The sequence below is a fragment of the Nicotiana attenuata genome, chromosome 2 (assembly GCF_001879085.1).
Source record: "Nicotiana attenuata strain UT chromosome 2, NIATTr2, whole genome shotgun sequence".
Lineage (NCBI taxonomy): Eukaryota > Viridiplantae > Streptophyta > Magnoliopsida > Solanales > Solanaceae > Nicotiana > Nicotiana attenuata.
Window position 1 is genome coordinate 43,239,616 of NC_031990.1, and position 18,772 is coordinate 43,258,387.

General features: G+C 41.1%; 1 protein-coding gene across 1 annotated transcript; it reads left to right on the forward strand.

Annotated features, from left to right (window-relative positions):
• LOC109218882 lies at positions 15,606-16,127 on the forward strand. The gene has a single exon (XM_019383281.1). The coding sequence runs from the start codon at positions 15,606-15,608 to the stop codon at positions 16,125-16,127; it is 522 nt and encodes a 173-aa protein (XP_019238826.1).

Genomic DNA, 18,772 nt, shown 5'->3' on the forward strand with positions numbered 1-18,772 from the left:
AGCATGATTTTGAGTTTGCAAAAATCACGTGCTTGCAATCTTTAATATAAGGACATTTAAAATAGTGATTGTTTAACAACGGACGTCTTAATTAGAGATTACTGGCTTTTCGCTAGTTATGGATTAATTTGGTAAAAATTTAAACTAAAATTAAATGCAATTTCTTATACTAAATAAAAAATATCAAGAAAAATCACTTTTATACTGGTCAAAGAAGAGATTAGATAAAGGAGCATCTTTTTTTTTTGGTTGGAAAGATAGGCAATATTATAACATAACAAAATTTACATAAGTTTAGAGCCTTGGATGCCTACATGGCAGCCTTTGTACAAGAGTAACCCCGATGGTAGATTCCCCCCTACAGGGGAAACAAAACTAGTGCTGAAATTAGATGCTATTAAAGTAGTTCTGCTAATACACATAGTAGATATTTCATAACTAGAACCAGAGAGAGAATGTATAACATTCCTACTAAGCTGCCGAGTCATCCTGGTGTGGAGTATGCCCTGGTGATCTTGTTGGTAATAAGACTGTGCAAAAATTGGTAATGATTCAAAAAGTAGGCATTGCTCCTTGACATGCATTGCACCATACTTAGCTAATTTGTCTGCTACTTCATTCTGCTGTCTGTAGATAACCTGGACAGGTGCACTATCCAGCTGTTGGAGCAAGGACCTGCAATCATTAATAATATTAATACAGCTCAAAGCAGGTGCTTTTAACATACCAATTATAGTTTGTGCATCCGTCTCAATGGTGAGTGGTAATAGCCTTTGTTTGATAGCAATTTGAAGGCCTTTGAGTAGTGCGAGCAGTTCTATTGGGTAGGGTTGCCTTGGTTGACACATCCTGCAAATCCTATGACCCAATTCCTTTGATGGTTGCGGATAACTCCACCAATCTCATAAGTGCCTGGAGTTGACAATGGATTTCTTGTGTGGTGTTTGCAACTGCATGAACATCCAATGCACTGGTTAACCACAAAATCGCCATTCCGCCAGAATGGCCTGTGCTAGCCACCTCAATCATACCATCAAAGTTAAAATCATCTTTTACAGCTTGATGTGTTTGATAGTGCGTTTCTAAAAGGACCACTAAAGTCGGCCTATTAAAGTCAAGTAGAGACCTAAAGTTACGTCTAAACTCCATGGAGATTGCTCCTCGACAGTTCCATATGATAAAATTCATGTGATTATCTTGTGAGACACCCGTAGGGCTACTGCTTCGACTTATCCAATTACTCCTGCTCTCTCCTGGACGTAGGAGAAAGGTTGGCAGTATGAGCATAGCATATTTTCCCACCTCTGGATTGGTTGTGGGCCTTATGCGAAGAGAGAAGTTCCTGAGAGTAAGGGGACACCTTACGAAAATCTTCCTTTCGTATTCTTCCTTTTGCACAAACACTTTGATCCCATCTAGCCATGCATAGATTGGTCGTGTTTCCCTGTTGTAAGCGATTGCTGCGTCGATCTCCACCTGGAAATTGTTGTCTGGTTCTTCGCGATTGGGACTGTGTGGGGGTGAGTTGACTGGAGATGGGGGTGGTGTGTATGGCATTGGAGGTTCCAAGAGTGGTAGTAGAGGTTGTGGGTTCGTGTAGGGTTGTATCCATGGGGTTGAAGGAGTTGAAGGTGGAGGAGGATAAAATGGAAGTCGAATGCGATGCAAGTAAAGATGAGTAGGGTCCCATACCGGGACTGGTAGGTTTAGAGGTTAAAAAGGGGAGAGGTGTGGAGCTTGCATTAAGGACCAGTGGTAGCGTGCAAACACTTGTGTTCCTAGTTGCATTCCCTCTGAAATTATCTGGGCTAGGTCTGATGGGTTGTTTATGAGGATTGTCACCTCTTGGTGATTCACCTCCATGGTGAATGTTAGTGCATGATTCTGAAGGCCCGTTTCCAGCCAAGAAGTTAGTGTTAATGGAGCTTGTGGCGACTGAGCTGTGAAGATTATGGTGTTGGGCTCCATGATCAAGTAGGGAGGATATGAGAGGGGATGTTGTGAGCGAACTAGACGATGAAGGTTTTGTCTTTGTGGTTGTGGTTGGGGTTGTGACCTTCTCAAGTACTGGAGACTGTTGGCAAGCATTGTATGTTTGAGTGGGAGTAGTTGAAGTATTGATTTGAGAAGATAGGTCTGACGATGGAGGTGATAATATATCTATATCCGGAGGAGTTTTAATGGAGGATACAGGCGGTTTGATTGATGGTGTTGAAGGTTGTGTCTTTGAATGAAAGTGAGATATGGCGGAGGATTGCTCATGATGATGTTCCCGCATGGTGACTAGCGTAGGGTTTTGAGAAGTTAATGGTATAGAGGGAATAGGGCCTTTGTCTTGTTTGTGTGTTGTTTGTGGCTTTTGTTGGATATCAATTAATGTAGTTGACCGACTAAAGGGTAAGGTAGGGGAGATGTTTTTCATGTGAGGAGGTTGGTCATGGCTTACTGCATGTCTTGTGGTAGGTTGAGGTGGATATTGGACCAAATGTGATTGGACCTTGTAGTTAGGGGCAGTGGGGTGTGCTGTAGTAGGAGTATCCTTGTGTGGAAAATCAAATAGGTTAGGCCGGGTAATTTTAGTGTTAGTTATGTCCTCTAAGTCTAATGCACTAAAGGGATTAACATGATTAATAGGAATTACTTCTCTAGGTGGCAGTCCAGTGATGTTTGAGGTAGAAGCATGATTAGAGGTATTGAGAGAGAGTTTATTAAAAGGTAAAACATTAGCAGTATTATTTCGTTCTAGTGGCATACCTGATCTGTGTAGACTCCTGTGGACATTGGTGTTTTTCTTGGTTGTATTAGTAGGGAAAGTAACCACTTTCAATTCATCCTTAGATGACCCAGTAGTATTAGTGGACTTAACATGATTATCATGGTTAGCAGTAGTAGGCTCCTTAGAAGCAGTTGTTTTAGTGTATGAGCAAAGTAATTGATTATGTCCCATTCTACCACATTTAACACAAAATAAATTAAGTCCTTCATATACAATATTTTATTTATGATGGCCAATAAAAACATGAGTGCAAAGTGGTTGATCCAAGGGGACTTGGACACACAACCTAGCATAGCGTCCCCTTAATGTGGAAGAAGTACAGTTATCAATGGCTAGCAATTTACCCACCTTATTGCCCAATTTATGCAAGATAAGAAATTCATAAAATTCAGTTGGCAACTCAGGTAGACGTATCCATACTGCAGAGTGATTGATTGTTGTTTCAGATGGCATAAACTTTGGCTCCCATGGCCTAACAGTTAAGAAATGATTAAGAATAAACCAAGGTCCATCATTAATAGCATGCATCTTATTTTCCTTTTTCTGAAATTTCAACAAATAAAAATCTGAACCTAGGTCTACAAGTGGTAGATTCTCCGTAGGTTTCCATAGGGCATATAGTTTTTGCCTCAGTAATTGGTGTCCAATTTTCTGTCCATATAGCTTGATAATCACCGCATGCTGCCAAGGTTGGTATATTCTTTCCTTTTCTTCCAGGGTAAGTGGAATAAAGCTATTAGAATCTGTTTGTGCATCCAATTCTGCATTGATAACCTGTCCAGAAGCAACAGGATCATGTAAGGAAGTGTTTGGAGTAGAGATATTATGGGAAAGTAGGGTATGAAGATAAGATGAGGGGAGTTGTTTAATATAATGTTCAGTAGCTTCAGTAGGATCAATGATCATGTTGCTGGCTTGTGGAATTGAAGAAACCTGGTTAAGTAATTGTGGCGATGAGGAGGAGGAGGGAGTGGAGATATCTGGAGGTTTGGGTGGTATGAACAAAGGCGTTAGTGAGTTCTTGCGTGAGAGAATTTTTGACATGCTAGCTTTTTTAGTATAAGGCCTTCGATAAAGGAGCATCTAAGTTAGCGTAAACAATATTTGCGTTCTCTTTCGAGTCAATTACTCACATGGTCACCCAACTATGTCAAATTATCTCCTAAAGTCATTGTTCTTTTGTTTGTAACAACAAAGTTACTAAACTATATTTTTTAAATTTTGGATTGCCAAAATTTAGAGGGTAAAATGGGTATTTGGTAATCCAAAATTTAGAAAATCTAATTGAGTGATCTTCTGAGTGCAATAGGCATAGTTTAGTGACTTTATTGTTACAAACGAAAGTAAGTGACTTTAGAAGATATTTTGGGATAGCTGAATGGCCATCTAAGTAATGGACTCTTCTCCTCCCTTTTGTCTTTTGTATATGCACTTGGGGACAAGGCAGCAACGTGTCCATTCTCCTAAAAGTAATTTTTAAGAACTAAACAAAGGCTCCCTCAAAAATATACCACAAAAAAATGATAATCAAATCTAATAATAGCTTAAATATATCGTAATTCCTATCAAACATTCGGCAAGGAAAAATAGGAGAAAAAACCTCTTGGAGCAGAGTATGTTCTCTCTGGACGCTTGTTAACTAACATGCGCCATCATGGGACAGCGAGCTCGTATTCCCTCTCAAAAGGCATTATGGCTCAGGAAATGACAACGAAGGTTGGGAATCAACAAAGAAAGAAGGGTACACAAGCATCAAAGGAAGATTCATCGGCAACAACTGTAATAGTTGCCATTGAAACATTGGAACAAAGTGAGGAAGAAATTGACGAGACCCGGGTTGAAATTGCGTCGACATAAGATGGGAATCAGCAAGGGCAAAAGGAGAAACAGGTGCGAGGATAGAAGGAAACTCCAGAGCAGCACAATGGAGGAGCAATTGCAGGCCCCTTAAGCCAGTCATCTGTAAGTACTTGTACTCTATCCTTGGGAGATGTGGTTGAAAATTCACCTGAATTGAACAAACGGGGATCCATATGTGACAATTTTGATATTACAAAAATCTCTGGGTTTAAACTAGAATTTGTTGAACCAGAATTGCATGGAGAGGTTCCAGTTTGCGAAATCGAATTAGAGGAAATACGCATTGAATTAGCTCATTGGCAGAATGATGTTGTTTGCTATGTGTTGGGGGCGTATCTACCCTTTACTGTGTTGAATGAATACATTAGATGACTTTGGGCGAAGCATGGGATAAACAAGGTGGCAATGCTCAAAAATGGAATTGTTCTTGTAAAGTTTGACACAAGTGTGGGTAGAATGAAGTCATTCAAGGGGGGATTTATCACTTCGATAACAACCCCTTCATTGTTAAGGCATGGAATCCGGACATGGAATTCACAAGAGAAGAGCTACATACAGTTCCCATACGGGTGAAGTTGCCAGGATTGAACTTCAAGTATTGGAGCCCTAAGGGTCTAAGTAAAATTGGGAATTTGATTGGGAAGCCTTTTATGGTAGACCAAAACACTGAGAAAAAGATAGGATTGAACTTTGTGAGGTTGCTGATTGAAGTGGATATAGACACTGCATTACCTGAGAAGATAGCTTTTAAAAATGAGAAAGGAAATTTGGTGGAGTATAAAGTCCAATACGATTAGAAGCCTACTATATGCAAGTTCTTCCAAAAGTATGGGCATACTGAGGAGATTTGTAGGAAGAAGAATAAGCCACAAAACCACCCGAGAAAAAGTTGCACAGGATGTTGAGGCTAAACAAGATAAAACTGCTAATGCACAGGGAGATCAAAAGAAACTGAAAAACAAGATGGTCAAGGGAAAGCTCAAGTCAATCAGCAGACTACTCAGCCACAACAAAGACAGATCAAAGGAGGTTGGATAACCCCTTTGAATCCAAAAGGCAGCAACATAGGCAAGGGCAGACCACAATACAATCTCCAAATGCATTTCAAGAGCTGGATAAGTCGGGGCCAAGCAAAGTGTGCAACACAGGGAGGTCAGAAAAGTGGGAGGCGATCCAATACCTCTCTCTGGCAATGGATAACATACTGTGCTGAAACGTTAGGGGCCTCAATAGTCCTAATAAGCAAAAAGGAGGTCCAACTCTTTTGCAAGAGAGAAGATACAAGTTTAGTGGGATTATTATAAACCAAAATAAAGACCAATAGAATAGAGAGGATTGCCAGTAAGTTATTTCAAGGTTGACAATATGTTACCAACTTGGAACATCATTACAATTGAAGGATGTGGTTGAACTGGAGGCCTGACTACTTCCATGTACAGTGTGTGTACATGCATACAGGTAGTGCACATGCACTAACACGTAGGGTCATTAGAATAGGTTCAGCCTTTCCTGATGATTGTGCTGTATGTATAGAACACAAGGGATAAAAGAAGAGAATCATGGTCGTATTTGGAATCTGTCAGTGCTAGCTGTAAGGGTCCATGGATCCTAATGGGTGATGTTATATTAGAGGATAGACTGGGTGGGAATCCAGTTTCAAGGATGGAAGTACTGGACTTTCAAAATTGTCTAGACACTTGTGAATTGATGGAATTGCCATCAAGAGGCAGTAGATATACATGGAATGATTGAGGAGAAGAGAGGGTGTATTCAAAGATAGATTGGGTGTTTATAAATAATGATTGGCCGATTCACATGCCTGACTATATTGCTTATTTTCGGCCTGAGGGAATTAATGATCATAGTCCAATCAAGGTAGAAGCAATAAATGTGGATAATAGACCAAGAAGGCCTTTTAAATATTGCAACATCCGGGCCAGTCACCCAAGATGGAGAGGGTGGAGGCAGTTTGGCAGACACCAATTCAAAGTTATGCCATACTACAAATTGTCAAGAAACTCAAACTATTAAAGAAAAGTTTGAGAGAACTTAACAAGGAGCACTTCAGCAACATATTGACTGAGGCTGAGGAGGACATAATGGCTTTGGATCAGGTACTGCAATTGAATCCAACTGGCAGCTCTTGCAACAGCAGAAAAGGGAGCAATATCACAAATTTAGGAGGTCATCCTACTTAGCAGAGAGCTTCCTACAGAAGAGGAGCAAGACAAAGTGGATAAAGCTTGGTGATGATAATTCAAGATGCTTCTTTTCAGTTATTAAACATAAGGAGTTACAACAAGCTATAACTTAACTCAAAGAATCTCAAGAGGTTATCCAGTCAGAAAATGAAAAGATAGCTGACATATTTGTGGAATTCTATAAAAATTTGCTTGGCAGGAAATCATTACATAGAACTAGAGCCTTTCAAAGTTTCTTGAGGCTTGGTCCTACCATCTCAACTGAACAACAAATACAGATAATCCAACCTTACTCCAGGGAGTATGTGAAGTGTGCTATGTTTGGAATAGATAGTACGAAGAGCCCAGGGCCAGATGGTTATGTAAGTGACTTTTTAAAGATGGATTAGTTACCTCTTATAGTAAAGGTTTATACCTTATTTATTTTAAATAAATTCCTTTTAAAAAAATTATATTCCATAGCTACCTTTTGATTTTTTATAGCCAAATATCTATTTATGGTCACCTCCCAACCTTAAGCTATAAAATAAGCTTTGTATCATTTTTCTCTCTTATCCCCTCAAATTTCTCCTATACCCTACCCCATATCTATTCTCCCCCCTCTCTCTCTCTCTACTTCCCGATCTCATATCCTCTCCTTCTTGAAATATCTCAACTGTGTTTTAAGATCTATACGCTATAAGAAAATACGAAATTAGTACGATTTTAGCTGGAGTTGAGATCCTTACTAATAAGAAAATCGGAAGCAATTTGTCAATGATGTATACATTAACAAAATATTAGAAAGCAGAGTTAATTTTGAGGGTGTAAATTTTGGAGAGTGAATGGAAAGGGCCCATTTCTGCAATATAGAAGGTTTGATTGGAATAGGACTTGTGGAAGATAGAGGCCATTTCATTTATCTGCTTTTGCCAGAAGTATACACATTCCATGTGTGATAGGAATTATGGTCATCTATCTTTCTAAATTCTACCCTCTTTCTCTGAAATTTCTTGGGGATCAACTTTTCTGTTCTTTATTTTTTTCTTTTTCAGAAAAAAAAATACTATTTGCTCCATCGTCCATCCTAGAAAAAGGCAAAATAATTGGTTGTGGAATACTGATGCTGCTTCAACGAGACGACATTAGGGTTGTTCTTGAACAAAGACGACGGAGTTGGGGGCTGAGCAACTTGAATTTTCTGTTTATATATTTCAATGTATTTCAATGTATCTCTCTGTATTTCATTGTATTCATTGCCTATTTTTTTCATTGTAATTCAATGTATCTCGCTTTATTCCATGTATTTCAGTGTATTCACTGTCTTTTTTTCCATTATATTTCAATACATCATGTTGTATTCTATGTATTTCATTGTATTCACTATCTCGCTATATGCCATGAATGTATTCGTATATTTTTTTAATTAATATAATTTATGTATTCAGATGTATTATATAATTCTCTAAAGATTGTTATGTTTTTGGGGTATTTTTCGGTTGAGCATCTTTTTTATAACTGGAAATACAAAATTTGTGTGTTGTAACTGAGTTTGTTGAGTTAAATTAGGAGTCGATTATGTTAATTGATTCACTTTTCGTTTAAAACAGTGTAATCCTCTATTTCACACCATGAATAGAGTCGAATACAGTCGAATACAATAATCTGTCCAGCTGTAATCCCATGTTTCACGCCATGAATACAGTCGAATACACTCGAATACAAAAATCTATCTAGTTGTAATCCCATGTTTCACGCCTAGAAATGCTACTGTATTCATGAATACAATAGCTTAAATACATCAAATACATCTTATAACAACAGAAAACGTATCTACAATCCGTAATATAGCAAATGGCATCTATACATAGTTAATTACCACTAAAAGATTGTGCTTTATGAAAATTCCTCTTTAAAGAACGCATGGAGTATTGTGGGAGATGATATTGGGACTGTAGTGCTTCACTTCTTAGAAAATGGGAATCTGATGAAACAGATAAACTCCACTATAATTTCCCTGATTTCAAAGGAGCCAAATCCTTAGTATGCTAGCCAATTCAGACCAATATCTTGTTGTAATGTCATATACAAATGCATATCAAAGGTTATCTGTGTAAGATTAAGGAAAGCACTCACACATTTGGAGGCTGAAAATCAGGCTGCATTTGTTGCAGGTATATCATTGATCCATAACATCTTGATATGTCATGACCTGATGAGACATTATAATAGGAAAACCTCACCCAGATGCTTAATGAAGATAGACTTAAGAAAGGCATACGATATGGTGAGTTGGGAATTTATTGAGGAAGCTTTACATGGATATGGGTTTCCAGCATCATTTGTCAAACTAGTAATGATATGCATTACCACCACAAAGTTCACAGTGAGAGTAAATGGAGAAGGCTATGGTTATTTCGAAGGGGCCTCAGGCAAGGAGACCCCATATCACCATTGCTATTTGTTTTGGTAATGGAATATTTGACCAGGATACTCAAGAAGATGAGTGATCTCCCAGATTTCAAGTATCATCTTATGTGCAAATTCTAGAAACTAACACACCTAATATTTGCAAATGATTTTTTTGTAAGGGTGACTGTAGATCCATAGCCAGAGTAATGGAGGCTTTACACCATTTCAGTGATGTTACTGGGTTGATAGTAAATGTGGACAAATATAATATCTTTCTGGCAGGTATTGTTGACACAACAAATAAGGAGATATTGGCAAGCACTGGGTTCTCTTTGGGGACCTTGCCAATAAGATACCTTGGTCTACCTTTATCCAGAGGATGTGAATACGCAGTTTTTGCACTATTTTAACATCTCCCAAAGTCATTAGTGTTTTTTTTTATTTTAATTGTTTATCTGAATTTTATGTCTTTAATTGCATATTTCCTATCAAAAAATGCCAAAAATAGTTCTTTCTTCATTTGTGCATTTTAAGAATTAAATAACTGTTCAATTGGTGAATTAATCTAGTTAATTGATCATTTGAATAAGTTTTTAATTAATTAATTAACTAATTTATGTAAATTTAGTTTAATAAGTAGGATTAAGAGAAAATGTGCTAAAGGCTAAGAGTGCAATTTTAATGCCAATTAAGTGGCTGCTAGGAGAGGGTTCAAACAACGTAGTTTTAATCCAAACTATCATTTAAGTAGATCAAATAAATCTCAGCCTTTTATTCTCTCTTGATTCAATGGCCCTCATTTGATCCTCCAAGAGGTATATAATCCCTCTAAAATCAAAAAAAATGGCCCATTTCCCTTATACCCCCAAACTCTAGAGCCCCTCCTTCTTTCTCCTTTCCCCCTCAGCTGTCCCTCTCCACGGCGACGCCGAACCGCCTCCAAATTACCCTATTTTTTCAGCATACACTCTCCTCAACATCCTCTACCCAAATCTTCAAACCAAATCCCCAAAATTCCTCTCGATCCCCACGAATTTCATAAAAAAAAACGAAACCCTAACCGCCTCCTTCTTCTCAAATTCGTGAAGTTCTAGACCACCTCACCCCATAAAACTCACATCTCCGTGTATATCTCTTTGATATCTACAGTTTTATGTTGGTTTCACCCCAAAACTCTGGTTGTACTTTTTTCGACGATCACCATTGCCGTTCCACCACCCGTAACGGCCGCTGCCTCCCCCATTTCCGCCTCCGCACCGGCTTCGAGTACGTTTATATTGTTGATAATACTAAAACCATTTTTCGTTCACCGAAATTTATGGTTTGGTGTATATCAACAATAAAAGCATGACCGAGCCCGAACCACTGCCTATCGCCATTGTTTCGCTGTCATGACCCAAAATCCACTAAGGGTCGTGATGGCTCCAGACACCGCTGTCAGGCAAGCCAACCAAATTACTTAATTAAATTCTCGTTTTAAATATTTATGAAATCTCTTCTTTTATACGCTTAAACTATACATAGTAAATTCCACTGAATAAGAAATGAAACATTTAACAACTTTTAAAATTTTGAATAAACCCGTAGACATCCCCAGAACCCGGTGTCACAAGTGCACGAGCTATTTCTAAGAAACCATAAAATACAACATCCGCACGGAATACAAATTGGACAGAAAGAAAATACAATACACTGAAAGAGACTATACTAGCTGCGGGTCACCTCGAGGAAATACAGCTCGCTTAGTCTCCGGGTCGCCCGTGCTGCTACGCCCAATAGGCCAGTAGAAATTCTTGTAGCTGCGCAACAAAATGCACAGCAAATGTAGCATGAGTACGACAACAACGTGTACTTAGTAAGTATCCCGCCTAATCTTGAAGAAGTAGAGACGAGATAGCAACTTCGACACTTACTAATGGTCAAATAATAATATTATTTAAGCGATGACTCACGAATTTATTAAGGACGACAGTAGATTCAAATGAATTACTAAACAAGTAAAAGTTCCTTTTTATAAAAAGCCTCCGGATTCATAATCCATTAATTAACAATTATCTCAAGTCAGGGAGAGCAGATGGCAATATCAAAAAATCTCAAGGCAAGCAATACAAGCATGCGCAACTCATGCCGAGGTCGTACGGGCCGATCCAACATAAATGTAAATTGTGCACTGCCGAGGGTCGAGCGGCACAAACCATAGATGCATCTATTACCCCGCTCGCGAATCATACATGCGACGCGGTCAGTAAAAAATAAACAATCACCCTGCTTGCGTACAATACATGCGACGCAGGTACACATAGAAATACATGCTCAAACAGCAAATTAAGAGCTTATCGGGGAACATTTATCCAAATAAAAGCCAATCCTCTTTTAATGATTTAAGAAAATGAAGTTTAATCCTCTTAGAAATTCATTTACCAATTCAATAGGATTTAAGAAATTCAATCGTCAACAAGATCACAGGTATTCCAAGTATAGCATGCTTTTGGGTCTTAGACTACACGGACTTACACATATTAGTAGCTACGCACAGACTCTCGTCACCTCGTGCGTACGTAGCCCCCACAAATAGGAGCACATAACCAATTATTTCACCTATGGGGACAATTCCCTCTTACAAGGTTAGAAAGGAGACTTACCTCGCTCCGAAGATCCATAACCGGCATTCCCCGCCCTTCCGAAGACTCGAATCGATGCTAAATGCTCCAAAGCTAGACAAATGCTCCAAATTCTCATGTTTTGAAAGTTTTTCTTTCTTTTTGTGATTTGTTTGTGGAAGCATATCTCAATCAATGACAACTGTTGTTTTCTCTTATTCACTGATGATTCTGATCTTGATAGTTTAAATATGTTTGTTGATTATTGATAATTGCACAATGATTTCACTTGTAGTTGCCCCAGTGGCCATGAGTACTTATTAAAATCTGGGATTCACACTGTGTATGCAACTTTTCGATGATGCCAAAAGCGGGAAGAGATATTGTGCTTTACTCATTATTGTGAATTAAGTGATATTTATAACCTAATTAACCTGGTCCTTGATGATAAGTAAAATTTCTAAGTTAAGTGTTGATGGTTAAGATGAGTTCTTACAGGTTCTTTGATCAGTAAAAAGCACTGAGTTTGTCATCATCAAAAAGGGGGAATTTGTTGGCCCAAGAACAGGTGAAGTTTTGAAGAATGACAAATGAACTCAGTCATGGACCAGGTCCATCATGTGAAGCACGGTGTTTGTCAACCAATACATGTGAGATGCACGTGAAGGAGATAAGTCCCATTGATCAAGTAGAAATATCTCCTGAACTGATCGAAAAGGTTACATATGGGATAAGGAGAGAAAGTCTCCTTATGAGAAGAGAACACAATCCGGATAAAAGATAAGATTGGAGTTTGTGTTGTTCAAGGACTCAACTTCGATGAAAGATCAGCAATTGAGTCTCAATCAAACTCTAATTACTAACTCATTAAATAACAGTGATTGTTCTCTTTTACAGGTGTTGCACATACGCAGAAGTTAAACTAAATTGAGAGCAAAAGAGCAAGGCGATTTTGCAAGTAATTTATGTGAGATTTAAGTGTGCACTCCTGAAGCTACTTGAACGAGATAGAAGAACCAGTTCTATTGTGTTTTTCCTTATTCTAGTTCAATTGTAGTAGGTGGATTAAAGTTGTACCTTTAAGCTTTTATAGAAGCAATTGTAATAGGTACTTTAAGTATTCAAGTTATAGGCTAACTTGAAGTTGTCGCAACAGTTGAGGCTGTGTGCTACAAAGGGATTAGAGTTAATTCTTAGGTTTACAAAGAGTTTTTGTAAATGCTGTTTTGGCTCAGTGATTTTAGTGGAAGTTTGGAAAAATCCTACTGAGTAGTAGGTCGTGGTTTTTTTACCTTTTGAGCTAGCTGTTTTCCACGTAAAAATCTCTATGTTCTTTATTTTATGTACTTTTAATTCCGCAAACAGTAGTAGTTTGATCACTTAGAAGAACCTGGTTCTTCTAGATCGAATATTTGGTACCACACAAATCATTCCCGCTCTTGTGTGGTATTGACGTTTAGAACATCACCACCAAATAAACCTGCGCAGATAAATAATGTACAGCGGAAAATAGAAGCAGAAATATACAGTCAAGGATGGGAAGGGGGAAACATGCTGTAGGGAAATATCAGATAGCAACGAGAGGACAACAGTTAAATATTCGGAAAAGCACTATACACGGTGAAATTAAAAGACTTAATTTCCCGCTGTCGAGACATTCCGAAAGCATGTATCGGGATCTCAAGGGTAGGAGCCCGTGGTCTCGCCCTCGACCCCGAGGGTTCGTCAAAGCTCGACTCGGCGAAAGCAAAGAACAAAGCCAGGACAAAGGAAGAAGCCCCCCGGGCGTACAGCTATATCTGACAGACTCGGCCTGTCTAGAGCCTATGCTGTGGCATCATGTCAATCCATCCCATCACCATACTTTGCATTTATTATCCATGTACTTGTAACCGAGATTCCCCTCCTATATAAAGGGGACTCGCCCCTCCTTGCTGGGTGGTTGGCTGTTGCTGCATTTTCTGCATAAGTGCAATAATATCTCTCCTCTCTCTCTTTTCTTCTAATCCATTTGTTCTCATTGGCCCGAGGTCATCTCGTGTTCATTATTTTCTTACTTGTTCTAAGCCCGTCTAGCTATGCAATGGTCATAAAGAGCCTTACTTAATCATATCTTTGTTTGTTATCCCTTCCCCGATTGTTCCCGATAGCTCGATCCCGGTTTGAGCCTCGGCCCCGAGGCCTCCATCGACCTACTCTACGCCCTGCCAACAGGCCCCTTTCGGTTTGCTTACTACCTCGATTTAACTCGCATTTTATCGCTATACTTGACATTTTTAGCATCAACTGCCCCTAACAACTAGCTTGAGAATAGATCACATATTTTTAAAATCTCATTTGCAAATTTAATTGTTGTTACTATTTTCACGGTAAATAGTTTGGCGCCCACCGTGGGGCTAAAAATAATAGTCATTATTTTCTGGCTGGTTTCGTTAAGCGAACACACATTATCTTTCACACTTTTCTTGTCCAAGATCCTTTAATTTTAGGCTAAAATGTCCGGCTCGATAAACGGAGCCGAGAACGACAACTTCGAAATCACGGGGAAAGCAGCGTGGTTGTCCCGGCCGCTGGAGCGCCTCCACAACGCAGACTCACGAGACGCACAACAAGTCGACGAAACCTCTCACACTGATAGGAGCATATGACACGACGGCCAATAGGAAGTACAAAAAACCTCAGCCCGGGAAGAACATGAATTAAGTCTTGACGTAATCTTCGAAATGTTGCAGGCACAACAACTGGCCATCACTCAGCTGCAAAGCCACCCGAGGACCCCCGCACAGCGGCACCAGAGACGGCTCCACCCGTCGAGTGAACACCGGTAAGGTCAAGCAACAACGGATTAGTGGCCAATCCGGTCATCGTAAAAATGCTCGAAGACCTCACCAAAAGAATCAAATTAGGAGAGAAATTGACCGCGGCCAATGATAAGAAGGTCGAGACCTACAACTCCAGGGTCGATCAGATCCCGGGTGCGCCCCCATTCCTCAAAGGCTTAGATTCGAAGAAGTTCATCCAAAGGCCGTTCCCCGAGGAAGCAGCCCCGAAGCCCATCCCGAAAAAGTTCAAAATGCCGGAACTCCATAAGTACAACAACACCTCCGACCCTAATGAACACGTTACTGCTTACACCTGCGCGGTAAAAGGCAACGACATAAAAAACGACGAGATCGAGTCCGTGTTGTTGAAAAATTTTGGAGAAACGCTTTCAAAGGGGGCCATGATGTGGTACCACAACTTGGTTCCCAACTCCATAGATTAATTCGCCATGCTAGCAGACTCCTTCGTAAAAGCACATGCCGGAGCCATCAAAGTAGCAATGAGGAAGTCCGACTTTTTCAAAATCAAGCACAGGGACAATGAGATGTTGCGGGAGTTCGTATCCCGCTTTCAGATGGAACGAATGGAACTACCGCCAGTCTCTGACGACTGGGCGGTGCGAGCCTTCACCCAAGGCCTGAACGAACAAAGCTCGATGGCCTCAAAATAACTGAAATAGAATTTATCGAATACCGGACCGTAACCTGGTTGGACATTCACAATCGATACCGGTTGAAGATCAGGGCCGAGGATGACCAGCTGGGAGCTCCTTCACGCTCAGTATACCCCAACAGACTCCTGGCAAAGGAGATGAAACCAAACAAAGAAAGATACCAGCCATACCTCGAAGACAGAAGAAACCCCCCAAGGTGCAACTTACCTCGCAACGACCGGAGGATAGATCGAGGACAGGACCCTCGAGGGATCTTCAAAAGAACTAGGCTCGATCGGAATATGGCACCGATGAACGCGCCCCACTTGTCGAAATACAACTTCAGCGATGATGTATCGGATATTGTGTTCGCTATCAGCAAAATCACGGATGCCAAGTGGCCCAAACAAGTACAGTCAGACCCATCACAGAGGAATTACAACTTAGTATGCGAGTTCCACAATACACACGGTCACAGAACCGAGGATTGCCACCAATTACGAGAAGAAGTGGCTCGACTACTCAACAAAGGGCACCTTCGGGAGTTCCTTAGTGATCGAGCTAAAAACCATTTTCAAGACAGGGAAGCGACCAAGAAAAATGAAGCAAACGGGCCAAAACACGTCATCTACATGATCATGGGAGGCGTTGATACCCCGCAGGAGCCCATGATGAGGAAAACAAAAATATCCATCACCAGGGAAAAACGGACTCGGGGATATATCCCCGAAGACGCCCTCACGTTCGGTGAAGAAGACACCGAGGCTCTATCCCAACCCCACAACGATGCCCTGGTAATCTATTTCCTCGTAAATTCTTTTTAGATAAAACGTGTACTAGTGGATCCAAGTAGCTCGACCAATATTATTAGGTCAAGAGTGGTAGAATAGCTCGGGCTGACTGAACGGATCGTACCCGCCACTCGGGTCCTTAATAGGTTAACATGGCAAGCGAGACAATGAAAGGAGAAATCACCCTCCCAATTACCGTGGCCGTCACAACCCAAGACACCAAATTCCATGTCACCGAAGGAGACATGAGATATAAAGCCTTGTTTGGGCGTCCATGGATACACTACATGAGAGCGGTACCATCCATTCTCCATCAGATGATAAAATTCCCAACAAAGGATGGGATCAAAACCGTCTATGGGGAGAAACATGCGGCAAGGAAATGTTCGCCATACACGATGTACCGCCAACACCCGCGCCTCTGCTCCCCGAAAAGCCAATGGATGAATCAGACCTCGACCCCGGTCGAGTTTGCCAAAAAATGAAATCAGTATCACGTATTTATCCTCAGGAAGTCGTAATAAGCCGACCACGAGGCGCCGCCGCCCTACCACGCTTTAAGGTACATCCACTTCTTTTATTTTATTTCAAGATAAGAACTAACCCCCATGCAGGCACCCAGCCCGAGAGATCGGGACACCAACGATATCGGAAGAAATCAAGACCCCGGGAGCCCGTTAGACTCTTTTCCTTAGACCGAGTTTTTTATCCCAAAACAAGAAAAGGGTTTTTACTGGCAAGGTTTTTAACGAGGCAACGACGGCAAAACTGCTAAAAGGGGAAAAACTCCACAGGGTTGATTAAAGCCACCTTACCGGCCAACCTACAGGCGGCGAAGGGCATTCCCCTTGGGAGCCACCCAATCCAAAGGAGATGGAGAAACGAAAAAGCAAAGGTTCATTCGGGAAGACAACGTATAAGGCCGAACGACCAATATAATCAAAATCCGCCAGAGCGAAAGTATGTACTATTTTCGGGTAATCAATCAAAAAATATCCATTTTTCCTGTGAAAGGAAAGGAAGTCTACTTCTCGAAGTAAAATAAATCATCGAAGCAACCGTATTCGGCAAAAAATAAGCCATCCCAGCACAAACGGCACGCATGTTATGCTGGTGAATCGAGGAATATCTTCCAGCATCTTGAGGTATTCAAGCTCGAACAAATCCGATATACTCGGAGACATAAGCGGTTCAACACCCCTACGACACCAGCGTCGGGACTCCGGACTCTTGAAGCCCTCGCGAAACGGCTCCAAGTATACAAAAGGCGGTATTCAAGCCTAAACTGATCCGATATACTCGGAGACTCAATATAAGAAACTTGACAACTTGCACGACCCCAGGGTTAGAACTCCGGGCTCAACGAGCCCCCGAAAAACAACTTCGGGCTCACCAAGCCCCCGAAAACAACTCTGGGCTCACCAAGCCCCCGAAAAATAACTCCGGGCTCACCAAGCCCCCAAAAATCAACTCCGAGCTCACGAGAAGCTGTCTTCAAGCAAACTCGATGACTCGGAGGTTGTCGCCAATCTCCACGCACTGAAAAATCCAAAATTGTAAGACCCTAGCGGGCAGCCTCGGCACAATCAGATCTATTCTCCATACATTGTAAGACCTCAACAGGTATGGCAAACTGTAAGACCTCAACAGGCATGAAAAATCCTGCAGTTTAGGCTATACGGCGCATTTGTAAGAATCCCTAAAGGGCATACCCTCGGTGTAGACGCCTAAAACTACCTCTCGGGATCAAAAATGGCTCCAGCCAAACGCACATGACTCCGATCAAAACGGCTGCTACAACCCACAAAAAATGCGACTTGGGGACGCCGGACTGTCGCTAAAAAAAACCTCCGAATCTACTTCGGAAAGAACCGGTTAAAACATGCTTCCCTCCACAGGCAAAAACGAGCTCCGACCATGTCGGCTCCAAAATGCAAGAGCGTCGATCTACTCGACCTACGGGCTATGAACCTCATGAGGTGCTCGAAACACCACCGAGAACGACTTGAAATCGAGGTTCCTCTGGAACCGACGATTGGTCAGGCAAAATATCACAAAAAGACCTTAATGAGCGGATACAAAGCCTACACACAAAGCCCACGGGCAAACAACGTAAGAGCCATTGTCGCCAGCTAAGCAAGCCTACGGGCTACATATTGAAAGGTCTCTACGACCAGACAACAAAAGAGCCATTGTCGCCAGCTAAAAAATCATGACAACTTGAGGATTAAAATGAGCTTGAATCATAACCCGATTCAGAGACCTTATCCAAAATAGTTAACTGTACGAAACCTACGGGCCACATATCAAAGGGTCTCTACGACGAAACGACATAAATACCACCATCACCGAAAATGCAGTAAAATCTGAGGGATAACTACAGCTCGGATCACAACACAATCCGGAGACTAAGCCCGAAGATTGCAATACGCCTACGGGCGCGACATAAGTACTATCGTCGCTAGGATATCAATGAGATTTTAAGGGTCGATTACAGCTCCGATCGCAACACGGCTTGGAGACTGGACCCGGAAACTACGAGACCCCATGAAGCGAGGAATAAACGCCACTGTCGCCAATTCAAGGTAACATAAGGGTCGATCACAGCCCGAATCGCAGCGGGACTCAAAGACTGGGCCCAAGATAGTTAAAACACAGCATGCCTGAGGGTATGGCCC